The 27,727-nt window shown below is 45.8% G+C and overlaps 3 protein-coding genes across 8 annotated transcripts; all 3 read right to left on the bottom strand.

The window, feature by feature from the left end:
- Positions 1-1,718: 1,718 nt before the first annotated feature.
- LOC119285010 lies at positions 1,719-5,907 on the bottom strand. The gene is made up of 3 exons (XM_037564210.1): positions 5,452-5,907; positions 5,265-5,330; positions 1,719-2,344 (listed from the first exon to the last, which is right to left on the bottom strand). Exons 1-3 carry the CDS (start codon positions 5,833-5,835, stop codon positions 2,189-2,191), a joined length of 606 nt encoding a protein of 201 aa, XP_037420107.1. The 5' UTR covers positions 5,836-5,907; the 3' UTR covers positions 1,719-2,188.
- Positions 5,908-6,348: 441 nt separating this feature from the next.
- LOC119285009 (transcription factor bHLH78-like) lies at positions 6,349-11,966 on the bottom strand. 6 transcript variants are annotated; one of them, XM_037564208.1, is made up of 10 exons: positions 10,793-11,966; positions 8,255-8,426; positions 8,038-8,141; positions 7,801-7,950; positions 7,653-7,718; positions 7,464-7,535; positions 7,310-7,372; positions 6,992-7,192; positions 6,693-6,783; positions 6,349-6,602 (listed from the first exon to the last, which is right to left on the bottom strand). In XM_037564208.1, the coding sequence occupies exons 2-10, from the start codon at positions 8,424-8,426 to the stop codon at positions 6,583-6,585; spliced, it is 939 nt and encodes a 312-aa protein (XP_037420105.1). In that variant the 5' UTR covers positions 10,793-11,966; the 3' UTR covers positions 6,349-6,582. The 6 variants fall into 6 exon arrangements, with proteins under 6 accessions (XP_037420105.1, XP_037420106.1, XP_037420104.1 ...); XM_037564209.1 differs by lacking the exon at positions 10,793-11,966 and adding an exon at positions 8,529-10,593; XM_037564207.1 differs by lacking the exon at positions 10,793-11,966 and adding an exon at positions 8,543-10,593.
- Positions 11,967-14,265: 2,299 nt separating this feature from the next.
- LOC119285008 (F-box protein SKIP22-like) lies at positions 14,266-16,110 on the bottom strand. The gene has a single exon (XM_037564202.1). It carries the CDS (start codon positions 16,028-16,030, stop codon positions 14,528-14,530), a length of 1,503 nt encoding a protein of 500 aa, XP_037420099.1. The 5' UTR covers positions 16,031-16,110; the 3' UTR covers positions 14,266-14,527.
- Positions 16,111-27,727: the final 11,617 nt, after the last annotated feature.

Here is a 27,727-nt window from a genome sequence, read left to right as displayed (position 1 = left end):
GTTAACTGCCAGCAGCTTGGGAATCATACGAGCGGCCCACCGAGATCGGGTCACGCGGAAATCGTTGTTCCGGCTCAGATTCGGCGTAAATGCGACCCAACGGTGTGATGCAATGTTTGTCGCCGGATCAGCCAACCGATCAAAGATTAAGCGTCGGTCAACAGCAACAAGATATGGCTGGTAGAGAAAGGTGTACTACGTGCAACACGAGGCATCCAAGCCAAAAATATTTGGATCAAAACACGACACCTCCACTCCACCAATGGCCGTGCCGCGAGTCGTGTGGCGCAGCAGCGCTCCAGGCTTTCTGCCTCGTGGACGGACGCGCGCCTCCCACATTTCCGGGACGGCTGGGCACGTCGCTCTTGCTCATGGGTCCGGAGAAGATCGGGGCGGCCTGCGGGGCGCCGTCGGATGCGCATCTGACGGTCAGGCGTGGGTCGCCAGGGATTCGCCATGAATACGCCGATGGCGACGGGTAACTGGCTGACGGGGTAGCTAGCATGGTTGTGACAAAGGTCCCTGCTAAGCAATACTGTATTTGGATCACTTGTACCGTTGTACGAGTGGTCGGCAGTAGCTAGTCGGCACGCGTGATAATAATGACAAAAGGTGTCAAACTGGCTAGATACTTCGAAATGACCGAGAACTAGGACAGGGCCGAAATGCTACTGTCTTCGCCTAACTCGCCCTTCTCAGAATAGGGATCCACGGTTCCGTCTGTTGGCGTGGCTGAAACGAACAAAAGCGAGACCATTCAAATCGATTGATGACGTATCCACCAATAATATTAAAGGTTTGGTTTTGGCGAGCCAACCTATGACCTGTGGTTGGATGGTTATAGGAACTAATGGGGTGTTTGTTTTCAGGGACTTTTTAATGTAGGAACTAGAAAAAGTCCATCTTAGAGACTTTTTTATCAAATGGAAGAGACTTTTTAGGGACTAAACTAGACATTTAGGACTAAATGAATGCCCCTCTCATGCACTCATTGCCCCGCTACCTTATGGTGTTGTTTGGCTGTTATTTTTCTATATACTAGGGGCAACATGGTCATTTAATAACCTTTAGGAAGGGACTAGGAACTTTTTAGTCTCTGAAAACAAACAGGAAAGGACTTTTTAAAGACTAGGGACTTTTTCGTTGGGACTAAAAAAAGTCCTAGGACTAGAGAACCAAACACCACCTATGATTAGAGGGACTATGGGTTCAAATCCTGGTACTCGCATTTATTCCTGAATTTATTTCAAGATTTCCGACCATGCGCATTCAGTGGGAGGAGACGTTTCCGTCGACGACGAGGTACCTACGGTGACTTCATAAATCACAAGATGATATGCCGGCTCAGTCTTTCGGAGCCCCTCATAGGGGTAGGATGTGCGTGTGTGCGTTCGTAGGGATGAATGTATGCGTGTGTATATGAGCGCTTGTGTCTGCACTGATGTTTAAAAAAAAGGTTTGGTGTAATACTACACCTCAGTGCCCCTGACCTGAGTGACGACTACTGTTTTGACGATATCATTTTGGATTTCCGCTGTCTCTGGCCTTCTTCCTTTTTGGAAGTAACAGACCAAATGCTAGCGAGAGCCAAAGGAGGAATCTCAAACTCAAAGCATCAGATCAGGCGAGAGTAGCAAACAAAGAATCTAGACGAACGGCCAAAAGCAGCAAGAGTGCAAGACTGAGACAGACTGTTGGAGATCAAAAGACAGTTGCCCGGCAAGATTTTGAAATCCACTGCAGAAGCAAGACTACTACTCTGTCAAGCTAGTTCATGCCTTCATGGCATCACAGGAGAAAATACTAGCTTTGGATATTCAGGACCACTCCATCTATCAAAATGAAACAGAATTACACTGTACTGAGTACTGACCATAGGTATTTCGCACCATTTTCATACTACAACAAATACGAGTCTTTCAACATCGGCTCAGCCAGTATGGGGCCAGGCCAGATATAAAACCCAATCAGTCGCCGGTAACATTTTTCACCATCATGTTGAAGAGAACCACTTATTTGTATAGACTACAGGGGGGTTCCTTCGATTCTCCAGCAGCAATTTATATAGCAACAACAAACATCAGCATTTTGTGCACAGCTGGGAGCATCCATGCTATCTCAACAGTGGCCCTGGATTATTCATGGGCCCTTTGAATCAGAGTATGTTGCCAGCAAGGAAAGCAAACGATCAACCAGCAGGCTGTACTCTGCTCCACCGGTTGTCGTCATCCTTGAGCTGTTGAATATAGCTGTATCGGTTTTCTCTGATGTAAGTTACTCCAGACCATATCCCTCGAACAAGAAGGATGCTTATAAACACCATGCTTCCAAATGTGCAGACCACCTGTAGACAAATTGAGTTACTAATGCTTCCAAGTTACTGAAAGAAAGGACTAGAAAATGAGTTTGCCACAAGCATCAATGCAACATAATGCAAGGCATGTTATTCTCAAAGAACTTATTCTGCGATTTCAGACAAATTGTAATTCATGATGCTGATGAATCTCAACTATGGACTTTGTCGTGTCTCCCAGAAATGCAAACTCTGGGAATTAAAGCTTTGACAGGTACTACAATGGCAAGTACATTACGTGGAACCATTTAGCTTGCCCGATAAATGCAGTGAGCGGGTAGCCGGGTACCTTCCAAAAGCTGAATAATATAACCTTGATTAATATCTCAAAAACAAATGCCCACATGCCAATGAATGCAACTGGTGATTTTTCATGCCTCTGTTTTAGGCAGCTGTAACCCTAATTGGTGTATTGATTGCACGAACCAACTACCAGCGTGACATCAATTTCTTGGCTAGCAGGTAACCACAAATATGACATAAAATGTATGAATTCAATAGATTATGATGGCAGCCTAACTGCTATCCAGAACTTTAATTCTGGGGTACGTGTTGATTCTACAGCCATATTTCTGATTCTGGTTGATTCTCTGTCACCAGTCACTACAAACACAGGCTGGAACTAGCTTACATGAAATACAACCGGTCATGCAGCACTTCAAAATGTTATTGATGTTCATGTCCATATAGTGTGAGGACTCTGCTAACCCTGATGGGGAGAGATGCATTTTCGCAGGCTCAACCAACACCCTGGAGGGTTATCTTGGAGTACTGTTTCCCATCCAACAAAATTCCAGTAAATAGAAATACAAAGTAGAATCCATCCCAGACGTTAAGGGTGTCATAATGAAGTATTGGACATCTTGCAAAATAAAAGGCTGAATTGCAGAAACAGGAAAGACTGGTTCAAAATCCATGTCCATGGACCATACATAGAATAGACAAGCTAAGAAAGTGACAGTATCATTACACGAGATGAATGGCGTAAGCCATAAGGTCATCTTCATGTCTTGGTGGGTACAGTTTAACTGTGCAAGTGCCAAAGATACTTAACTATTTGCATGCCAGGAAAGTTTCCTGCTGGCGACTCAGTAGAATCCTCATAGGGTGGTCACTGAATTGGACTGTGTGTATGTGGTACAGACCATGAACTTAAAGGTTGATGATCCCTGTAAGCTTGGCGTTTTAATCCAGGAAGGAAAAGAGCCGCCGCAGCAAATCAGTTACGGGGGAAGTAGAGATGAAAAGAAACAGAACAGGGTTCTTCATTAACTAGCTCAACATGCTTAGCTTAAAAAGGTTCTCACTTTTCCATCACAATAAATTAATCTACCCACAGAAATAAGGTTGCAACTTTTAACTGCTGCAGAATTTTCCAAAAAATTAATTGCAATTTGCAAGCCCATCTACTAGTCAATTTGTGTGACAGAGACCCCTCTGATTTAATTCTGTTGAGTTAACCCACAACTACCTGTAGCAGTCAGTTTAACTGTGCCCGTCACGTCACTAGTAGAAAATAGAATGGGCCTAACAAGGGAATTACTGTGTAACATGAAATAAGCAAAACAGTGCTAGAAAAAAATGGGCTAGAGGGGTTAGATTGCACAAACCAAATAATAGACAGGCTTAAATAAAGAACTTTGAGGTAGAAAATGTTGGCTGCACAGAATCGAACAGTACAGATACATAAGCTGCAACTTTACATTTTCTATCGCAAACTGAGAGTGGTGGATCTGTACCATCTACCACAGGGTTACTGATCTGACACGTAACAGCATTAAACCAGCATAGATAGCTTTGGTGGCTAAAAAGAAATCAACAGTGGGGAATTTGAAGGGCCATTTACCAATAAGCAAAACACCACGTCTTGCACAAATGTTTTGGCCTCATTTCACCAGTCTATTATATGCACAGCAGTAACATCCTGCCTCTGGCATCCTATGATCCAACCTGATGCCCTGATGGCCTGAAGAATGCACCTTCACTGAGTGATTGATGCTTCTCCTTGGGCTAATCCTACTTAATTTTGGGGGCTCTATGTTCTATTTGTACTAAGATCTGGAGCTCTCTCACTTGTAAACTCTCCAAGTGAGGAATGCACTCATATATATTCTTGTACTGGACCTATTTTCTAAAAGCAAACGATGCTGATAACAAGGAAGTCACTATGTCTTGGTGTGACTAACTATCTGTGCGGTCTTACACATCTATTGAAACGTTCAGTTTTGAGCGATTGCCTGAAAGAAAACCAGGGCAACCCCCTCACCATTTTTAGAAAACATCCATCAACTCAACAAAGTGACGACCTCACGTATATCGGGCTAATTAATTGACATATAGCTCCAACCATATGGAGTCAGCAACAATAACAACCACCCATTTTGCTGCCCATCAAATTAGCTAACTATGCCAAAATTTCAGAAACCAAGATTCCTATACATGTTAAGCATTTTCTAAGCAGACAAGTAAAGACTACTCAATAATTCTTGCTCGCTGCTTTAGAAAACGGTAGCCAAACCAGTACGTATTTGTTCTCCGAACCAACATGCCCTCTAGAAACAGAAATAAATCAGACAAGGAGCACAACGCTTTGTTCATACATATCAAGAGCAACACATGAGCACTGAATCGGCATTTCATCAAGTACTTCCCAAGCAGACAAGTAAAGACTGCCCCATCAATAAGCACTGGCTGTCTTCCTCAGCTCTCACTGCCTAAGCAAATAGCAACAAAGAGTACCTATCTGTTCCCCGCACGAACACGCCTTTTCGGAGCACAAACTAGTGACTATCCCTTGATCATACAGCATCACAACCATTTGTTGCGCATAGAAACACTAAATCAGAAATAGTAATTGCCCACAATTTTGAAACAGGGCATCAAACAGCTTATATGTGAAGGAATTCCTCACCTCAAGAAGCCCCTTGAGGATCCACAAGAAGGTGAGAACCAGCACGCCATTGACCGAGAACTTCACCTGCACGCGCATAAACACGGGAACACACCAGATCACGCACAAATCCGGCGGAGATCTCCATGCCGCTGATCCCGAACAAGCATGATAAACTCAGGCTGATAAAGCAAGCAGCGAAACGGACCAGCTCAGCGGGGACGGAGGGCGGCAGCACGGACCTGGCGGCGCGGCGCGCGCGGCGGGAGGCCTTCCTGAACACCGAGTGCAGGAACCGGGCCAGGAGGTCCAGGCTGCGGTCGTCGTCGTCCGCGTCCTCCTCCTCGTCCCCATCTTCCTCCCTCCCGTCCCAGTAGGAGGCGGCTCCTGACAGGTCGCCGACCCAGGGGCGCGCGTCTGGGACGACGACGACGGCGTCGGGATGGCGGCGGCGGGCGGCGCGGAGGAGACGGGTCGGAGGCGGGGCGCGGAGGTGCCGATTGAAGGGGGGCGGGGAGGGCTTGAGGTGGCTATGGTGCCCGGAGGCTGGGCCAGGGAGGAGAGGGGGGAGGTGGCAGGTGATGGTCGCCATGGGAGGAGGCTGCTGGTGCTCAGCCTTCCAAGGGAAGCTGGTGGTTTGCCCCCTTTTCCCTTTTTCCTTTTCGTTTTTTCACATTAAATTTGGGTTTTTACTGTTTATAAACGATTGCGTGTTTCAAAAACTTTACGCCATTGGGAACATTTGGAACTAGTGACACTGTTAATTGGGAAATTTAGCACCCATTTTATCCCTATATGTTACTGGTACTACTTGGCTACGATTTCTGTTTGGAGCTGCTCTATCCTTCCAAAATCAGTTCCACGGTTAATTGGAAGTCTCCAAAATCAGTTCCACGGTTAATTGAAAGTTTCATTGTAGATGATGTCAAAGAAAAACCACACGAATGATCATGACCAGAATGACCACGAAGAACTTACGATTATAGTTGTATTCTTTCTAAAATACACGCAGTCATTCTATTTTAACAAGAACCTTTGTTTAGGTCGGCTCTCTCGCTATATCCACCGGGACATCGAAAAAATCAGTAATATGCACAAACTTGTGTAGATCAACTCATGAAACCCAATCATTATTACCACTAATAATTTCAGTCCAGGCAGAGATGGCACATCACAGCGGACCACAAGCTTTTCATCCGTCTGCTTAGTCAAACTGTACAAAAGTCACACACACGCACACTTAGAGAATCGTCCTCTCAACGACAGCAGTTAAACTCGCTAAAGCCCGAGGAGATCTGTGCAGCCTCTGCACATGGTTAACCGTCAGCTTGCTGGCTAGCTACTCCACCTTCATCGACTCTGCAACACACACAAAAAAAGATTCATCAGACGACTCGACAGTCAACACAGCCGCAGAAGAAACGCAACGGAGAGAAGCGCGAGACCTACCGGAGTTCTCTAAGCTACTGGCGCCGACGACGTCCGACGGGAAGGCAGCCGGACCAACATTGCCAAGTTCCTCGTCCCAAACGATGCTCCTCTGTCAGTGAGACAACAATATTAATCTCTCATCTAGAAATCTACTCCCTTCGTTCCTAAATATAAGTCTTTTTAGAGATTTCAATACAAAATACAGATAGATGGATATAGACATATTTTAGAATGTAGATTTATTCATTTTATTCCGTATGTAGTCTGCACTGGAGGGAGTAGGATGTTTTGATCGAGGGAGTTGGATGCAGACAGACCTGGGGAAAAGCAGACAGCTGCTGAGCCGCTCTCGCCATATGAACATTTGCCGGGTTTGGGATGATGATCCCGTTCCCGTATAGTTCAGGACGCGAGAGGCCCGGCTGCGACGCCCTGTACATATTGCTGTTAGGATGAACGCTGCCCAATCGCTGGCCGTATCCCGGAAACGCGGAGCGGGCGTCCTGCGGGCAAAGGATCTGCACGGCGGAGGCGAGCAACCGGAGGCAAAATGGTCAGTCTGTGAGGAATGTTATGTTTTTAACAGTATAAACATATGTGAGTTCTTTGTTGTTCAGAGTCTCCATTGGTCTTACGTCTTGGAGGTCGAGATCGCAGTTCAGCTCGGGGCTGACCGCCGAGAGCTTCATCGAGAGGAACTGCAGAAACCAAAACGGGCAACACTAGGAGCTTCAGCCATTGTTGGCCAAGAGTGAGTGATCTTTGAGGAATCTGTTTCGGTGTGCTTACCTCGACCTGCCGCTGCAGGGACTGCACATAGTTTATGATCTCGTCGAGCATCATGGCCTTGCCTGTAATCTTCTTTGTCACAGGCAGCCGCATCGGTTAGAGTGAGTAAACCCATAAACATTTTATAATGAGCAAATCTATGAAACTTTTGCTGAAGAGTAAATTTTCAGTTGCTGATGATGTTGATACCTTGTTGCAGCCTGGGACGAGGTCTTGTAGATGCTTCATCCTCTCGTTGATCTTCTCCCTCCGAAACTGCATTTCAGACGGACAAGCTATTACAAGCAAGAAAATTGCAGCCCTTTCAATTATGTTACTGGAGAGATTGGTCACTCACCCTTTCTGCAAGGCTGTGGTTGTTGGTCGCCTGGCCGCGCTTCGCCCGGATATGCACGTAGTCCTCTCTGTTGCTAGCAGCATCACCTTCCTTCTCGCCAGCGCGCTCCATGCTGACCTCTCTCTGAGACATGCCACCGGTTTCCTCCTGCTGTGTGATATGTAAACGATGAGATGCAGCCCAAAATGATGAAACTACTAAGAACAGGGAAGGGAAGAATTTCTATAACTTCATTACTTGTGAATGCATCGTCGAACTGCCCTCGCCGGAGCCCTTCCTTTTACCGCCTTTCAAACCCTTCTCCATGCTCATGTTTCTACTCAGCTCAGTACCACTACCACCTGGAGATAATTGCAACATGGAAATGCCAGTAGTAAGAAGAGAGAACTTTCACAGATGAATGAACAAGAACCTTGTTCTGCTTCAACAGGAGAGGCGAGGAGAAGAAAAATACCAGCAGTAGGATTGTAGAACTGAACTCCATCTTGCATCCCTGCATTGTGCATAGGAAAAAGGACGTGCTCGTCGAAATCCATGGCATGGTCGAGCAAAGCAAGCGGGTTGGCTCCGGCCGCGAAGCTCCGCTCGCCGTTGCTTCCAGCAGCAGAGCAGGGAGGGGAATACATCTGCCAAGAAAAACAATGATCACTCACATGATCTCGACCATGTTGCCAACAACATCCCACAAATACATTTATGCAAGGAACAAACAAAGCCATTAACCAAACCTTGTGCTTGATACCTGATGATCTCAGTGTGATGCTGCAACCATTCTAAGGAATGCCCAGCCTTCTAAATTGCCAGGTTTGGCAAGCGGTGAAGGGGGCTTTACTTAAAGGGTGGAAAATGCGGAGGAGCAGATCGGGGCGGAGCGAGCTGGCAGTCAATATCTTGCAAGGCTCAACAAGGAACAACTAACCCCTGCAGCCTTACATAAAGATTGTCCTCCAAAGTGAAAAAGTTAAGCGAGCCTAATGCAACGGACAGACGCAAGGGCAAAGACGGAAGCCGCACACACAGTACAGGGAATAGAATTGTCGGTACCGCGCGCTAACAACCGTGTACCAGCTGGATCACGTCCGCGGATCAGAATATATAAAGAGCTCTGAATTCAGCGGATCAGCTGGAGATTTTACAGTTGGTGGTGCCGCGGAAATCAAGACCGGCCCGAGGATCGGATGCCACTGTCATCCACGTACTGCATGGGCCAGCTCGGAATGAGGTTAATGACTAATCAATGGATGAGCCAGATCTATACATGCTTAAACCCTACCGGAAACTGAACCTCTGCCCCCCACCTTCACCAGGATTTCTGAGAACCCTGTACATGTTTTCAGTTTATGGGCCTTCTTTCTTTTGCAGGAAGTTTAGTTTATGGAGCTGTCAGCTCTTTGGAATATATATATAACTCCACTGGGAGAGCTATGATAGTACTACTTTTTTAACACAAATGAAATCATGTTACTCCGCCCCGGTACAAACATGAGTCACATTATTATATGTGCAGTCATTGTTTTAAAACTTTGATCACTGGTATGCGCAAAAGTATTGGATTATGCATATTCAAAAATAATATCCTTGCATTTGCCTCGCAAAATACTTTTAAAGTTATATGCGCAGTCACTTGCAACATGGTTTTAGTTCAAATTTGAACCTAGACGATGCCACTTATTTTAGATTGGAGGGAGTATAGGCATATTGCAAGTGAAAAGCTAGCAAACATCGTGCACTGGAGACCGGGAAAAGTCAAGTGCGCCATAGATTCAAGAATTGCCTCACCACTTGGTGGCATTACGGAGATGCCCACGCTGATTCAAGTCTTCTTTCCTTCCATCACAATCTGCACTGGTCTATACATAAATCAAGTGTTTCTACATGAAAACTCCGGAAGTGCCTTCGTTGGGGTGGATGCAAACTACGCGGCTATGCGAGTGTATGAATAACACTGAAAAAACTAGCTACCACTGAATCAGATAAACACAACAGGAAAGGGAGCAACATCTCGTGCGTGTTCTGGAAAAGAAATGCAAACCATGGAAGAAATTTAGGGTCCGTGATCGAGGGCAAAAAAGCCAGAAACTTAGCCGGTTGTTACTAGTGGAGAAGGGGAGGGTTCCTCATCGCCATACAGCGAGTACTGAGCACTGCCCCTCCCACCGTCCAAATTTGATGCCAGAACAATGAATGAATACGAAGAGAGATGCTGAATTTGCACAAGCTGCAGGAGCCTTGAGACTCAGCTGTGAGCTGTCGTCGGTGCAGAACAGCGTTAAGAGCGGCAATCCAAATTGAGAAGCCAAAATCAGCTAAGATGCACGGACAAGGGCCCGGAGGCGTTAAAAGTTCCACCCTTTGATTGAGCGTGTAGATCGAGGGGGATATCATGAGTCAAAAACGCCAGGATGAAGCCCCGAAATCGTCCAGGGAGAAAGCTGATGCCACTTATTACTAGGCTAATAATGCTCTTGTACTGCAATTTCTCGAGAGAGGTAAACAAATGCCCATGATACTGTTGAAACACGCAGAGGACACTCATGGGAGGAGGAAGAAGATGCAAGCAGCTCACTGTCCCCGAAGAAAATATTCGACCAAAGTGTAGTGTTGGAGAACACATGTATAGTTGGCACTCATGGAAGGTGGGAAAATATGGAAGCAGCTCACTCTCCTCCCAAGAAAATATCCTACTAAAATGTACTGCTGGTATATAAAAGCTGAAATGCAATACAATTATGCAAAACCACTTGCCAGCAGAGAGGTTTTTTTTTTTGAAACAGAGGGAAAAGATTTGCCTCAAAACTACTCCCTCCGTTCCGAATTACTTGTCTTGGATTTGTCTAGATACGGATGTATCTAGACTCATTTTAGTGCTAGATACCTCTGTATCTAGACAAATCCAAGACAAGTAATTCAGAACGGAGGGAGTACTTACCAGCAGAGAGGATGTCACAGTAGCATATGTAGAGCATCAATGGAGTTGAGTAGATGTTGTTACCAGCAAGGAGGCGAGAGCTGCCGCTGCTTCCCCTGCTCCTCCTCTTCTTTCGATCACCAGCGCTGCCTGCAGTCACCCTCACAGTCTCACCAGCCTATGGCATAATGAACAGTGTTCACCATGCAGTAGTAGTGGCGGCGTGCGGACATGTGGAGGGAAGATAATAAAAGGGGAGAAGGGCGCCACCACGAACTGTTTCTTCCACCGGCTTCACACACAGCGCCCTTGTTTTATGATGACGCCCCGCTGCAGTACAAGCAATAGTGGAAGTACTTCCCGTCTCTGTACAGGACTAGTTGCATACCCTGCCCCAACAAGCACTAGCTGCTGTGCTGTACAATGCAACAATGGTGGCAAGATGGGAGCACCGGCAAAGCTGAAAGGGGGCGGTGTCCATGTACGTGGATGTAGCTAGCGGTTCAGTTCACTTGAAGTCGTCTTGGATACTCTACTGCTGCTGTTGTTTGAGTTGTTGGGCGGCAGCGGGTGCGGGTGTGGGGAGGGAAGCTGGGCTGGACGTGGAATAATACAGTCAAAAAGTTGAAGGCCTGCGGGTGCAGGGCAGGGCAGGGCAGAGCATCCTGGCAGGGGCGTGTGTTGGCAGAGAATTGGATTCTTGTTCTCACTCTCTGGAATCCTGTAGAGGCCCGCTGTCGCTTGTGCGGCACACATCCGGCTTTCGTGCTATTCTTGTTCCCAAGATAACTGAAGATGGATACGGAAAACTAGTCGGGCACAGGCGATGTATTGGGGCAACCTGAATGTGTAGCCAAACACAAACGAAGAACATGACAACACTCGAGGTTTCATGTCAGGTTCAGCAACGCATTCGTAAGAATTAAAGGGTTAAATTAATATTTAGCACTGGCACAAATTTAACTAGCTTTTCCACGTAAGGAAACAAGACTGACAAAATTCTTTTGTTTGTAGTGAGTGATAAATTTCTGATTCCCACCCACACAAATGCTATGCATATGACAGACTTTTTTTGAGACAAAAAAGGAGGCTGATACTACCGCACTGAGCCAATACCGAGCCTCTGCATGACATGACACACATAGCCAAGATCTCCTGGCAGTAAAACACCGCAATGCTTTGGCCCAGCTGGTTTTGTAAACTATTTCCCATGCCCTCCCTCCCCCCACATTCTTTTCAGTGCACCAAACCACAAGCAAAGAGCAGAAAGACGAGGCCTTTCTCGGGCACCGGGACTGATCCGTACGGCTGCCATTTGAGTACTGCGACCAGCAACGGTGGCTCACAGCCCCGGTGCCCAAAGGTGTAGGAGTAGTAAATCTCATGACAGATATTACATGGTTTAAAAACGTTACCATCAAGATGAACCGGGCCAATCGTCAACAGGACATGTGTGGGCAAAGCCGGGAAGATGCACGCCTGCACCGGAAAGGTTATCCTTTCTTCCCCCTGTGGTCAATGAAAAGCTCGCTTAGAAAATTAGGGCAATCTTTGGTCCCTGCAATGCAGGAGGAGCAGCACGGCAGCTCCGTGGTTCACTCGACCCATCATAGGCCGCGGGAAAAGAACATGGATTACTGAGATGCTTTACAGGTCTAAGCAAATGATGATGGGCACACAGCATCAGAGTCTCATAGTTTCATTGACCAGCTTTCGACTAGGAGTGGAGCTCAGAAAATACCTCCAAAATTCAGACAAATGGATACTCTGCAGAGTAAGCTTATGGATAGCAAGAATAAATCTGCACTCTGCAGCTTCAAAGTGGAGGTTTTCACCCTGTAACACCATCAATCAAGAGGAAAAAACCCTCTTGCTGATCATATCATCACCGAGAGGCCTCTATGCATATTCTCCTCCATATATCATCCTCAAGAATTAAAACTCTAATATGCCTTGCATCTGTAGTATACCTGATTAGCTGGCTCATTTGGAAGCATTTTACCAGAAGCAGTTCAAGGAAATGGTATGATAGCTCACTCTAGTCCTAACTATTAAGCCCCAGCATTCTAAAATACTGCAGGTGATAGAATCATGCAGAAAGGCATCACAGAACCAAACATTACATGAACCTTAACAAAGACAATTGAAGACCAGTAAGAAAGACAATTGAAGACCAGTAAGATAAAAAAAAACAGCACCCGCAAAAAAAAGATAAAAAAAACAGGTTATATATTTTATATAAAAAGGCAGCTAGAAAAGTGATACAATTACAATAAACTGGTTGATCATATTAACAAATAATATGTTGAATGAGTAGCAACTTCTCAGTTGTAGTGAACAACCTCTGAAAGCCATGATATTAGATACACTTGGTGATATAAATAAAAACCAAAGCTAAAAGACAACCTGCAGTACATTTAGTGATCAGTGTTGAAATTTTCATCTGTTTATTTTGAGCTAAAGGCCTATATATATATTCTCCTCTACATATCATCCTCCAGAAATTAAACTGCTCGACTATGTGTGTTGCATCTGTAGTATAGCTGATTAGTGCATTTGGAAGCATTTTACCAGAAGCAATTCACAGAAATTGTATCATAGCGAACTTCACTCATATATTAAGCTCTAACTTTCTAAAATCACTCAGTGATAGAATCATGCAGAAGGGCATCATGGAACCAAATATTACAGGTACTCAGTGATAGAATCATGCAGAAGACCACTTCATTAGATGAAAAAACAGGTCATATATTCTATAAAAAGAAATACAAAGTTATGGTAACTATAGTTCACTGGAAAACAAGGCAGCTCGATATAAGTAATACAACTACAATCAACTGGTTGATCATACTATATGTGCAATGACTAGCAATTTCTTGGTTGCCGGGAACAATCTTTGAAAAGCATGATGTTAGGTACATTTAGTGATATTAAATGAAAAAACAGAGCTAAATGCCAACAGTGTTAAATCTTCCATCTGTTCATTGTGAGCTAAAAGTACACTAGATAGCCCGAAAGGAAACCTACATTTGCACTGACCTAAAAATAGCCCTCTACTGAGATGTACCTGACAGCATTGCATAATACATGAACAGTAGTGCTATTGACTTATAGAATACAACATAAAACGAGGATAACTTGACATCAATATATATTTAAGGTTGTAACTCAAAATGCCACCAGTAAGTCAGCGTACACAACTTCCAAGTGTTTAAAACCAACGTGATATGAGTAATATTCCGTTCTTGCTAAGAAAACAGTCCATTCTTGCTACTAAGAAAGCCACCAGGTGAGCTTCATGTACTTCACAACTTTCTAAATGCCATTTATGCTCATAATTATGGTAACAATACACACTTACCATAATAATAAACACAACCTAAGTCCTATTTCAAGATTTGTTGATGAAAATAATTAGTTCTGGGATAAAACGTACTATAAAATTACTTACTCCCTCCGATTCATATCAATTGTTACTGATTTAGTACAACTTTGTCCTAAATCAGCGACAATTAATATGGATCGGAGGCAGTATTAAACTGTCAGATGAGAGCTGATACCGAAACATGTATAGAGAGCAAAGTTAAGCTCTCAGTACCATAAGTCCAAACTATTTATTACATAATTGATCATGGCGTTGGCTAGATCAGAGCAGAAGTACTTTGGTGTCATAGCAAGGAATAACCGGAAAACGACAAGACATAGGATCTAAGATACAGACAAAAAAGTTCACGAGGATAAGAGCACTGGCATGCAACTTATAAACATGTACAAGGCAGCCTATGCATTGCATACTTGAGATACTAGTGAAAACTTAAATCAAGGAAACCCTTGGCGATGACCCTCGAAATTGCAGTTGGGCGAGATGTTCCTCCGCTGATTTCCAAAACTACGCCCAAGGATATTGTGATTTATAAAGGGCAGACGGTCCGAATCACCACCAATTACTGGGAAGTTAAGTGGGTTACGTGTACCGATCCCCCAACCATAGCCCGAAAACCTTGGGCTGGGTGGTCTCTTGTGATGCCTCCTACTGTTGTCCACCTTCCAAGCTGCCACAAACCTTTGCTTCCAATCTCCGCTCCATCCAGAACCCTTGCTAGAAGGACTCATCTCCAGTTCAAGCCTCATCTTCCAAAGATTATCATCTGCTGCAAGATCCTGCAATTCCTTGCATGCGCACTGAACCCTTGCAAGATCAACCCCAGGAACAAACTCCAAGACTTTAGCCTTCAGATCACCTGGCAATGCCATCAAGCACGGCGGCAAGCGCAACCCGTTGAGTTGGCACAAAGATATCATCAGCGGAAGACACAGCTCATCCTTCAGCACCCTCCAAAGCTCAAGAATCTCCTTCTCCTCTGTTGCACCCACTTCATTGCTATCCAGATATAGCAGCGGCGCCAGCTTTGGTAACTCCAAGCACAATCTGCGCACTTCTGAGCATGCCCCAGGCACACACCCATATATCATCACAAAATTTGGCATCAATGAGCAGTTCAAAACCACTGTCTTCCCCTCTTCACCCTCAGGTAGCATGGCGACAAGCTCCGGTAGGGTGTACTTTACGGTCAGTGTTGCCGCTGCACCCGAGGCCCAGTCCTTCAGCAATCCGGGGCGAGACCCCATCGGATTCTCCGCAAGGAAGCCAGCATCGACAAGAGCTGCCTGCAGGGACACAGCTAGGCGATGGATAACTGTACCATTTGCGCATCCAGCATCCTCCGCCTCCATCTCCCGCTTGAGAATCCCAATCACAAGGCTCGACAAGCTCTTGGGTGCGTGGACGGCCTCCGCCATCACCACATCGGGCGGATCAGATGCCACGGGCAAAATAGGCTCCACGTGGAGGGCTCGCGGCCTCGGCGAAGAGATAGGCTCTATGTGTAGATTTTGCGGTAGCGACGAAGAGACAGGCTGTATGTGTAGATTTTGCGGCGGTGACGAGGATCCACCGGCCTCCCCAGGAGATTGGGAACCGGAAGCAATTTGCCCGATGGAGGCTGTATCCGGGCTAGGGTTCCGGGGAAGTGTTTGAGGAGGCGGTGGCTGCGATAATAATTCTGCGGAGAGCGTGAAATAGAGGAGGTCACCGGATGCGAGGCCGAGGGCGGCGAGGGTGGCTGAGGGGTCCGGTGAACAGAGCTCCTGCGAGCGGTTGAGGGAGAGGCGAACGGACTCGGCGGGGACGGGCTGCGCGGCGGAGAGCTTGGCGGCGAGGAAGGACTTCACATCGGCGAGCACGGCCGTGTCCGGCAGCTGCACGCGGTGCGTCTCAGCGACGCCGCCGCGCGCGTCCATGGAACGCAGCCGAAGCTTCATGGTCGTCTGTTGGGGAATTTTGCAGTTCTGGATCAGCACGACACGCGACGCGAGGGGTATTCAGGTGGATTGGTGGGATGGGTATGGGGCGCCCCTATGTCTCGCTCTAAGCGAGCACAGGGGCAAGCCTCGCGTTGGGGGGACCCCAGATGGGCCGACCCAGCCGCGCGGGGGGCCGCGGCCTTTTTTTTCTTCCTTTTTTCTGTTCTTGTTTTTTGCTTTATTTTTGTACTTTTCGCTATACTTTAAAATATTCTACATGTATAAACAAAACATTCTTCAAAAACACATTTGAAAAAAATGTTTAAAATTATTTTTGAAAATTGTTGAATAAGAATTAAAAATTGTTAAAATAAGTATTTGATAAATGTTGAACAAGTATTTGAAAATTTTGAATAGGTATTAAAAATGTTGAAAATGTATTTGACAAATGTTGAATAAGTCCTAAAATTGCTGAACGAGTATTATAAAAATGTTGAACAAGTATTTCAAAATGTTGAATAAGTATTAAAAATATTGAACGGGTATTTGAAAAATGTTGAACAAGTATTTGAAAATGTTGACTAAGTACTAAAATGTTGAACAAGTATTTGGAAAATGTTGAATAAGCGTTCGGACAATGTTGAACATGTAAACAAAAAAGTTGATCACTTACTTAAAAAATGTTTTTGACACATACGAAAATGTAGAGTGAAAACGAAAACAAACATAAGAAAAAAGAAAAAATGGAGAAGAAAAAAGAAAATCAAACAAAAAATAGAGAAAAAACAAAAGGAAAAAAACCAAAGACGAAGAAACAAAATGTAAGAAAGAATGAAAAATGGAGAATAAAAAATAAAGAAACAAAACAAAAAACAAAAAACGGTTCGAGAGGACCTGCCCGGGGACCACACGGCCACCTTGCATGCCCTGGGGGGCACCTGCTCATGTGGGACCCCTTGCACCGCCTTGACCTGATTACATTGCCATAATTCCCTATAAATATCGAAACGCTCCGCCATATTTTCAGAATAATTTTATCGCCGCCGCAAGGCTGTGTTCCACAAAGATCCCATCTTGAGGCGTGTTCCAGAGCCCTGCCGGAGAGGGAAGCCATTGTCGGAGTCATCTTCATCAACCTTGTTACCTCCATGATGATGTGTGGGTAGTTTCATTAGGACCTAGGAGTCCATAGTACTAGCTAGATGGTTCTCTCTCTTTTTGTATCTTGAATGCCATGTTGTTGGGGAACGTTGCAGAAAACAAAATTTTCCTACGGTTTCACCAAGATCCATCTATGAGTTCATCTAGTAACGAGTGGTCGGATTGCATCTACATACCTTTGTAGATCACGCGCGGAAGCGTTCAAAGAACGGGGATGAGGAAGTTGTACTCGACGTGATCCAAATCACCGGAGATCCTAGCGCCGAACGGACGGCACCTCCGTGTTCAACACACGTACGGTCAGCATGACGTCTCCTCCTTCTTGATCCAGCAAGGGGGGAGGAGAGGTTGATGAAGATCCAGCAGCACGACGACGTGGTGGTGGATGCAGGGGTCACCGCAGCAGGGCTTCGCCGTTCTACTACGAGAGGGATAGGTGTAGCAGGGGAGAGGGGGGCGCCAAGACTCAAGGGTGCGGCTGCCCTCCCTCCCCCCTTTATATAGGCTCCCCTAGGGGGGGCGCCGGCCCTAGGAGATGGGATCTCCTAGGGGGGCGGCGGCCAAGGGGTGGAGTGCCCCTCAAGCCAGGTGGGGCGCCCCCCCCCACCCTAGGGTTCCCAACCCTAGGCGCATGGGATGGGCCAAGGGGGGCGCACCAGCCCACTATGGGCTGGTTCCCCTCCCCACTTTGGCCCATGGGGCCCTCCGGGATGGGTGGCCCCACCCGGTGGACCCCCGGGACCCTTCCGGTGGTCCCGGTACAATACCGGTGACCCCCGAAACTCTCCCGATGGCCGAAACTGCACTTCCTATATATAATTCTTCACCTCCGGACCATTCCAGAACTCCTCGTGACGTCTGGGATCTCATACGGGACTCTGAACAACTTTCGGGTTACTGCATATTATATCTCTACAACCCTAGCGTCACCGAACCTTAAGTGTGTAGACCCTACGGGTTCGGGAGACATGTACACATGACCGAGATGGCTCTCCGGTCAATAACCAACAGCGGGATCTGGATACCCATGTTGGCTCCCACATGCTCCTCGATGATCTCATCGAATGAACCACGATGTCGAGGATTCAAGCAACCCCGTATACAATTCCCTTTGTCAATCGGTACGTTACTTGCCCAAGATTCGATCGTCGGTATCCCAATACCTCGTTCAATCTCGTTACTGGAAAGTCACTTTACTCATACCGTAATGCATGATCCCGTGACCAGACACTTGGTCACTTTGAGCTCATTGTGATGATGCATTACCGAGTGGTCCCAGAGATACCTCTCCGTCATACGGAGTGACAAATCCCAGTCTTGATCCGTGTCAACCCAACAGACACTTTCGGAGATACCCGTAGTATACCTTTATAGTCACCCAGTTACGTTGTGACGTTTGGTACACCCAAAGCACTCCTACGGTATCCGGGAGTTACACGATCTCATGGTCTAAGGAAAAGATACTTGACATTGGAAAAACTCTAGCAAACGAACTATACGATCTTGTGCTATGTTTAGGATTGGGTCTTGTCCATCACATCATTCTCCTAATGATGTGATCTCGTTATCAATGACATTCAATGTCCATAGTCAGGAAACCATGACTATCTGTTGATCAACGAGCTAGTCAACTAGAGGCTTACTAGGGACATGTTGGTGTCTATGTATTCACACATGTATTACGATTTCCGGATAACACAATTATAGCATGAATAAAAGACAATTATCATGAACAAGGAAATATAATAATAATCCTTTTATTATTGCCTCTAGGGCATATTTCCAACAGTCTCCCACTTGCACTAGAGTTAATAATCTAGTTACATTGTGATGAATCGAACACCCATGGAATTCTGGTGTTGATCATGTTTTGCTCTAGGGAGAGGTTTAGTCAACGGATCTGCTACATTCAGGTCTGTATGTACTTTACAAATATCTATGTCTCCATCTTGAACATTTTCATGAATGGAGTTGAAGCGATGCTTGATGTGCCTTGTCTTCTTGTGAAACCTGGGCTCCTTGGCAAGTGCAATAGCTCCAGTGTTGTCACAGAAGAGTTTGATCGGCCCCGGCGCATTGGGTATGACTCCTAGGTCGGTGATGAACTCCTTCACCCAAATTGCTTCATGTGCTGCCTCCGAGGCTGCCGTGTACTCCGCTTCACATGTAGATCCCGCCACGACGCTCTGCTTGCAACTGCACCAGCTTACTGCCCCACCATTCAAAATATACACGCATCCAGTTTGTGACTTAGAGTCATCCAGATCTGTGTCGAAGCTAGCGTCGACGTAACCCTTTACGACGAGCTCTTCGTCACCTCCATAAACGAGAAACATTTCCTTAGTCCTTTTCAGGTACTTCATGATATTCTTGACCGCTGTCCAGTGTTCCTTGCCGGGATTACTTTGGTACCTACCTACCAAACTTACGGCAAGGTTTACATCAGGTCTGGTACACAGCATGGCATACATAATAGAACCTATGGCTGAGGCATAGGGGATGACACTCATCTCTTCTATATCTTCTGCCGTGGTCGGACATTGAGCTGAGCTCAATTTCACACCTTGCATCACAGGCAAGAACCCCTTCTTAGACTGATCCATATTGAACTTCTTCAATATCTTATCAAGGTATGTGCTTTGTGAAAGACCTATGAGGCATCTTGATCTATCTCTATAGATCTTGATGCCTAATATATAAGCAGCTTCTCCAAGGTCCTTCATTGAAAAACTCTTATTCAAGTAGGCCTTAATGCTGTCCAAAAGCTCTATATCATTTCCCATCAAAAGTATGTCATCTACATATAATATGAGAAATGTTACAGAGCTCCCACTCACTTTCTTGTAAACGCAGGCTTCTCCATAGGTCTGCATAAACCCAAATGCTTTGATCATCTCATCAAAGCGAATGTTCCAACTCCGAGATGCTTGCACCAGCCCATAAATCGAGCATTGGAGCTTGCACACCTTGTCAGCATTCTTAGGATCGACAAAACCTTCCGGCTGCATCATATACAATTCTTCCTTAAGGAAACCATTAAGGAATGCCGTTTTGACGTCCATTTGCCATATCTCATAATCATAGAATGCGGCAATTGCTAACATGATTCGGACGGACTTCAGCTTCGCTACCGATGAGAAAGTCTCATCGTAGTCAACCCCTTGAACTTGTCGATAACCCTTAGCGACAAGCCGAGCTTTATAGATGGTCACATTACCATCCGCGTCTGTCTTCTTCTTAAAGATCCATTTATTTTCTATGGCTCGCCGCTCAACGGGCAAGTTAGTCAAAGTCCATACTTCGTTTTCATACATGGATCCTATCTCGGATTTCATGGCTTCCTGCCATTTGTCGGAATCCGGGCCCGCCATCGCTTCTTCATAGTTCGAAGGTTCACCGTTGTCTAACAACATGATTTCCAAGACAGGGTTGCCGTACCATTCTGGTGTGGAACGTGTCCTTGTGGACCTTCGAATTTCAGTAGGAGCTTGATCAGAAGTATCTTGATCATCATCATTAACTTCCTCTCTAATTGGTGCAGGCACCACAAGAACATTTTCCTGAGTTGCGCCACTTTCCGGTTCAAGAGGTAATACTTCATCAAGTTCTACTTTCCTCCCACTTACTTCTTTCGAGAGAAACTCCTTCTCTAGAAAGGATCCATTCTTGACAACAAAGATCTTGCCTTCGGATCTGAGGTAGAAGGTATACCCAATAGTTTCTTTAGGGTATCCTATGAAGACGCATTTCTCCGACTTGGGTTCGAGCTTTTCAGGTTGAAGTTTCTTGACATAAGCATCGCATCCCCAAACTTTTAGAAATGACAGCTTAGGTTTCTTCCCAAACCATAACTCATACGGTGTCGTCTCAACGGATTTTGACGGAGCCCTATTTAAAGTGAATGCGGCAGTCTCTAAAGCATAGCCCAAAAAGATAGCGGTAAATCAGTAAGAGACATCATAGATCGCACCATATCCAATAGAGTGCGATTACGACGTTCGGACACACCATTACGCTGAGGTGTTCCAGGCGGCGTGAGTTGTGAAACTATTCCACATTTTCTTAAGTGTGTGCGAAATTCGTGACTCAAGTATTCTCCTCCACGATCTGATCGCAGGAACTTGATTTTCCTGTCACGTTGATTCTCAACCTCACTCTGAAATTCCTTGAACCTTTCAAAGGTCTCAGACTTGTGTTTCATTAAGTAGACATACCCATATCTACTCAAGTCATCAGTGAGGGTGAGAACATAACGATAACCACCGCGAGCCTCAACACTCATTGGACCGCACACATCAGTATGTATGATTTCCAATAAGTTGGTTGCTCGCTCCATTGTTCCTGAGAACGGAGTCTTGGTCATTTTACCCATGAGGCATGGTTCGCATGTGTCAAATGATTCGTAATCAAGAGACTCTGAAAGTCCATCTGCATGGAGCTTCTTCATGCGTTTGACACCTATGTGACCAAGGCAGCAGTGCCACAAGTATGTGGGACTATAATTATCAACCTTACATCTTTTGGTACTCACACTATGAATATGTGTAGCATTACGCTCGAGATTCATTAAGAATAAACCATTCACCATCGGAGCATGACCATAAAACATATCTCTCATATAAATAGAACAACCATTATTCTCGGATTTAAATGAGTAGCCATCTCGTATTAAACGAGATCCTGATACAACGTTCATGCTCAAACTTAACAATTATTGAGGTTCAAAACTAATCCCGTAGGTAAATATAGAGGTAGCGTGCCGACGGCGATCACATCGACCTTGGAACCATTCCCGACGCGCATCGTCACCTCGTCCTTCACCAGTCTCCGCTTATTCCGCAGCTCCTGCTTTGAGTTACAAATGTGAGCAACTGCACTGGTATCAACTACCCAGGAGCTACTACGAGTACTGGTAAGGTACACATCAATTACATGTATATCACATATACCTTTCGTTTTGCCGGCCTTCTTGTCCGCTAAGTATTTGGGGCAGTTCCGCTTCCAGTGACCACTTTCCTTGCAATAAAAGCACTCAGTCTCGGGCTTGGGTCCATTCTTTGGCTTCTTCCCGGCAGCTTGCTTGCCGGGCGCGGCAACTCCCTTGCCGTCCTTCTTGAAGTTTTTCTTACCCTTGCCTTTCTTGAACTTAGTGGTTTTATTCACCATCAACACTTGATGTTCCTTTTTGACTTCTACCTCTGCTGATTTCAGCATTGCAAATACTTCAGGAATGGTCTTTTCCATCCCCTGCATATTGAAGTTCATCACAAAGCTCTTGTAGCTCGGTGGAAGCGACTGAAGGATTCTGTCAATGACCGCGTCATCCGGGAGATTAACTCCAGCTGAGTCAAGCGGTTATGTAACCCTGACATAGTGAGTATGTGCTCACTGACAGAACTATTTTCCTCCATCTTACAGCTGAAGAACTTGTCGGAGACTTCATATCTCTCGACCCGGGCATGAGCTTGAAAAACCATTTTCAGCTCTTCGAACATCTCATATGCTCCGTGTCTCTCAAAACGCTTTTGGAGCCCCGGTTCTAAGCTGTAAAGCATGCCGCACTGAACGAGGGAGTAATCATCGGTACGTGTCTGCCAAGCGTTCATAACGTCTTGTTCTGCAGGGAGAACAGGTGCTTCACCTAGCGGTGCTTGTAGGACATAATCTTTCTTGGCAGCTATGAGGATGATCCTCAGGTTCCGGACCCAGTCCGTATAGTTGCTGCCATCGTCTTTCAGCTTGGTTTTCTCTAGGAACGCGTTGAAGTTGAGGACAACGTTGGCCATTTGATCTACAATACATGTTGTAAAGATTTTAGACTAAGTTCATGATAATTAAGTTCATCTAAATCAAATTATTCAATGAACTCCCACTTAGATAGACATCCCTCCAGTCATCTAAGTATAACATGATCCGAGTTAACTAGGACGTGTCCGATCATCACGTGAGATGGACTAGTCAACATCAGTGAACATCTTCATGTTGATTGTATCTTCTATACGACTCATGCTCGACCTTTCGGTCTTCTGTGTTCCGAGGCCTTGTCTGTACATGCTAGGCTCGTCAAGTCAACCTAAGTGTTTGCATCTGTAAATCTGTCTTACACCCGTTGTATGTGAACGTTGGAATCTATCACACCCGATCATCACGTGGTGCTTCGAAACAACGAACTGTCGCAACGGTGCACAGTTAGGGGGAACACTTTCTTGAAATTATTATGAGGGATCATCTTATTTACTACTGTCGTTCTAAGTAAACAAGATGCAAAAACATGATAAACATCACATGCAATCAAATAATAATAGTGACATGATATGGCCAATATCACATAGCTCCTTTGATCTCCATCTTGGGGCTCCATGATCATCTTGTCACCGGCATGACACCATGATCTCCATCATCATGATCTCCATCATCGTGTCTCCATGAAGTTGCTCGCCAACTATTACTTCTACTACTATGGCTAACACGTTTAGCAATAAAGTAAAGTAATTTACATGGCGTTTCTCAATGACACGCAGGTCATACAAAAAAATAAAGACAACTCCTATGGCTCCTACCGGTTGTCATACTCATTGACATGCAAGTCGTGATTCCTATTACAATAGCATGAACATCTCATACATCACATATATATCATTCATCATTCATCACAACTTTGGCCATATCACATCACAAAACACTTGCTGCAAAAACAAGTTAGACGTCCTCTAATTGTTGTTGCAAGTTTTACGTGGCTGCAATAGGGTTCTAGAAAGAACGTTTTCTTACCTACGTGAAAGCCTCAACGTGATTTGTCAACTTCTATTTACCCTTCATAAGGACCCTTTTCATCGAATCCGCTCCAACTAAAGTGGGAGAGACAGACACCCGCCAGCCACCTTATGCAACTAGTGCATGTCAGTCGGTGGAACCGGTCTCACGTAAGCGTATGTGTAAGGTTGGTCCGGGCTGCTTCATCCCACAATACTGCTGAAGCAAAATAAGACTAGTAGCGGCAAGAAAGTTGACAATATCTACGCCCACAACAAATTGTGTTCTACTCGTGCAAAGAGAACTACGCATATACCTAGCTCATGATGTGTAACACCCTCGATGCGACTATAGCTCCCACGTGTCGAGGCACGACTTAGAGACATAATCGCATTGAAGGCATATGTCGCAAGTTAGGGAATCTTCACAACATCCCATGTAATATGATAATAAAAGGGGAGATAACATAGTTGGCTTACACTCGCCACGTCAATCAAGTGCATAAATAACATTACATCATCCAAACACTCATGGCCCGACTACGACGCCAAAATAAAAGAGAACCCAACATGCGACACGGTCCCAATCACCCCCAACTGGGCACCACTACTGATCATCGGGAAAGGAAACATAGTATCGTTGAGAGTCTTTGTCGAACTCCCACTTGAGCTCATACGCGTCTCCTGGAGCGGAATCATCAGGCCCTGCATCTGGTGTAATAGTAATTTGTGAGCCACAGGGACTCAGCAATCTCGCACCCTCGCGATCAAGACTATTTAAGCTTATAGGTATGGCAAGGAAAAATATGAGTGGAGCTGCAGCAAGCGACTAGCAAGTATGGTGGCTAACTTATTCGCAAAAGGGAGCGAGAAGAGGAGGCAAAGCACGAGCGAGAAACTAGAGAACAACCTGCGCAAACATTACTCCAACACCGTGTCCACTTCCCGGACTCCGCCGAGAAGAGGCCATCACGGTAACACACTCAGTTGATACATTTTAATTAAGTTAAGGTTCAAGTTATCTACAACCAGACATTAACAAATTCCCATCTGCCCATAACCGCGGGCACGGCTTTCGAAAGTTCAATCCCTGCAGGGGAGTCCCAACTTAGCCCATGACAAGCTCTCACGGTCAACGAAGGAATAGACCTCCTCCCAAGATGCTCCGATCAGACTCGGTATCTCGGTAACTCAAGACACTTCGACAGGTTAAAACAAGACCAGCAACACCGCCCGAATGTGCCGACAAATCCCGATAGGAGCTGCACATATCTCGTTCTCAGGGCACACTCAGATGAGACTAGCTACGAGTAAAACCAACCCTCAAGTTTCCCCGAGGTGGCCCCGCAGGCAGCTCAGTTCGGACCAACACTCAGAGGGAGCACTGGCCCGGGGGGGGGGTAAAATAAGATGACCCTTGGGCTCCGGTAACCCAAGGGAAAAAGAGGCTAGGTGGCGAATGGTGAAACCAAGGTTGGGCATTGCTGGAAAAGCTTTAATCAAGGCGAACTATCAAGGGGTCCCCATTATAACCCAACTGCGTAAGGAACGCAAAATCCGGGAACATAACACCGATATGACAGAAACTAGGGCGGCAAGAGTGGAACAAAACACTAGGAGAGAGGCCGAGCCTTCCACCCTTTACCAAGTATATAGATGCATTAAGATATCAAGGCAATATAATGATATCCCAACAAGTAAATAAAATATGTTCCAACAAGGAACAGCCTCCAATCTTCACCTGCAACTAGCAACGCTATAAGAGGGGCTGAGCAAAGCGGTAACATGGCCAATCAACGGTTTGCTAGGACAATGGTGGGTTAGAGGTTTGACATGGCAATTTGGGAGGCTTGCAAGCAAGTGGTAGGCATCGTAGCAATGGCATAGCAAAAGAGCGAGCAAACTAGCATAGCAAAGATAGTAGTGATTTCGAGGGTATGATCATCTTGCCTGCACAGTTGTCAGAGTTGACTGGATCCTCAAGAGAAAACTCCATGGGCTCCTCGTTAGCGAACTCGTCCCCCGGCTCTACCCAAACAAGACAAACAAGCAACAAGGATACAATCAACCACGTGCAAACTCAAACAACACGATGCAACGATGATATGCTATGCGGGATGCGATGCGGGATGCAAAATGCAAGATATGACAGGAAATGCATGAACCTGGCCTCAACTTGGAAATCCAAGTGTGCCACTGGAAAGATGAGACGAAATCGCTAGAGAACGATATAAAGAACGCCGGAATCGGAGTTACGGTTTGGAAATGGCAAGCGATTCAAAAATGACTCCGGTCTGCGATTTACAGCAAGTAGGCATCTAAATGCAATGATATGAACATGCTACAGCACCCAAACATGACAACAAAATACATGGCAGGGATGCACACAAGATGCTTAACAAAAGTCTAGCACTAAGCTACGGCCAATTCATCCATTAGGAGGTTCAAACAAGCATGGCAAAAACACAAATGGTAAAACAGATCTCAGACTTAGTGAAATTAACACTCTGGAATTTCAGATCATATAGCCCTCTTCGGAGCAACAAAACAACATGCTACAGGACCTGAACATGACAAAGAAAGACATGGCATGGAGCTACTCAACAAGATTAATAAAAGTCCCTTAGTGACCTTGAGCCAAAAGGGATCACAAAAGTATAGTAACAAGCACACGAACATAGCAAAAACATAATCAGTTTTCAGACTTAGTAAAAACTGGGACATGCTGAAACATAACTCACGAAGGTATGTTTACAAGCTCGATGCACTCACTACGGTGCAATTCATGGCAAGACAAGCATACATCCATCAAGAAGGCACAAAATAAAAGCTAGACATGGCAAGAACAATGGCATAGAATGCACGGATCAATTACAATAGCATCGGCAAAATCGCAAACAAGTTGACGATCTGCCCAGATTCACAACGAAGCAAAAGTAGAGCTCGATTGACTCAAGTTAGGGTGCTCCATAATTGCAAACAAAGACATGGATGGATAGAGCACTACAAGATTAACAAAACTCTCTTACTGACCATCCTCAAAAGAGGCACGGATCACTAGGAAACAACAAGAACATATGGCATCGTGAACTAAATAATCCCAGACTTAGTGAAAACTACTAAGTCCCTGAAAACAGATTTACCGGGTGCCTCACTTTGCAAGCTTGCACAAGTCACCACACACATCCTAAAAATGCATGGTTTGCACCTCTCGAAATATAACAAGACCCTTAACAAAACATATGAAGGACTCACAGGCATATCAAGCACACAATAATCATGGCAAAAATGACAAAAGTGCTAAATGAAGTAGCAGATCTGACAAATAACTCAAGTAGCCCTCTTCTAACAGCATTTCGGGCATCAAGATGAACTCAAATGAAAATGATGCAATGGAATGAAATGATGTACTCTCTGAGGTGAACATTTTGATATGCTATACGCCCAAATCGGAGCTACGGATGCAAAGTTACGGGGGCCCGAACAGAGGCATTTGGAGTAAAAATTCTGAGGACTTGGAGAAAAAAACAACCAGATCTAGGGTTTCTTCGGCGGGCACGCGAACCGAGGCGTTGACTGCGGTGGCCGGCGGGCGCTCGCCGGATCCGAGGTCACCGGTGTCGGGGAGGCGGCGGCCGGCGTCGGCGAGGCGAGAGGAGGCCGGCGGCGGCGGCCGGGCGCGCGGTGGCGGCGGAGCGGCGGACGAGGCGGCGCGGCGGCCTGCGGGCGGAGGCGGCGGTGGTCCGGCGGGGCGCTTCGGGCGCCGGCTGGCAAGGGCGCGCCCGGCGGCGCGGTGGGTGGC

This window comes from Triticum dicoccoides, chromosome 4A (assembly GCF_002162155.2).
Source record: "Triticum dicoccoides isolate Atlit2015 ecotype Zavitan chromosome 4A, WEW_v2.0, whole genome shotgun sequence".
In the NCBI taxonomy this organism is placed as follows: domain Eukaryota; kingdom Viridiplantae; phylum Streptophyta; class Magnoliopsida; order Poales; family Poaceae; genus Triticum; species Triticum dicoccoides.
Note: the sequence above shows the minus strand (reverse complement) of the source record. Positions and strands in the feature narration are given on the sequence as shown.

Excerpts from the sequence above, each read along its gene's own strand:
- LOC119285010 (XM_037564210.1), bottom strand. The coding sequence starts at position 5,835 with ATGGCGACCATCACCTGCCACCTCCCCCCTCTCCTCCCTGGCCCAGCC. Across the intron at positions 5,331-5,451 it reads CCTCCGTCCCCGCTGAGCTG|GTGAAGTTCTCGGTCAATGG; the intron begins GTCCGTTTCGCT and ends ATGCGCGTGCAG. Across the intron at positions 2,345-5,264 it reads TCCTCAAGGGGCTTCTTGAG|GTGGTCTGCACATTTGGAAG; the intron begins GTGAGGAATTCC and ends ATTTGTCTACAG.
- LOC119285009 (XM_037564208.1), bottom strand. The coding sequence starts at position 8,426 with ATGTATTCCCCTCCCTGCTCTGCTGCTGGAAGCAACGGCGAGCGGAGC. Across the intron at positions 7,719-7,800 it reads ACCACAGCCTTGCAGAAAGG|TTTCGGAGGGAGAAGATCAA; the intron begins GTGAGTGACCAA and ends TCTGAAATGCAG. Across the intron at positions 7,193-7,309 it reads GCGATCTCGACCTCCAAGAC|ATCCTTTGCCCGCAGGACGC; the intron begins GTAAGACCAATG and ends TCCGCCGTGCAG.
- LOC119285008 (XM_037564202.1), bottom strand. The coding sequence starts at position 16,030 with ATGAAGCTTCGGCTGCGTTCCATGGACGCGCGCGGCGGCGTCGCTGAG.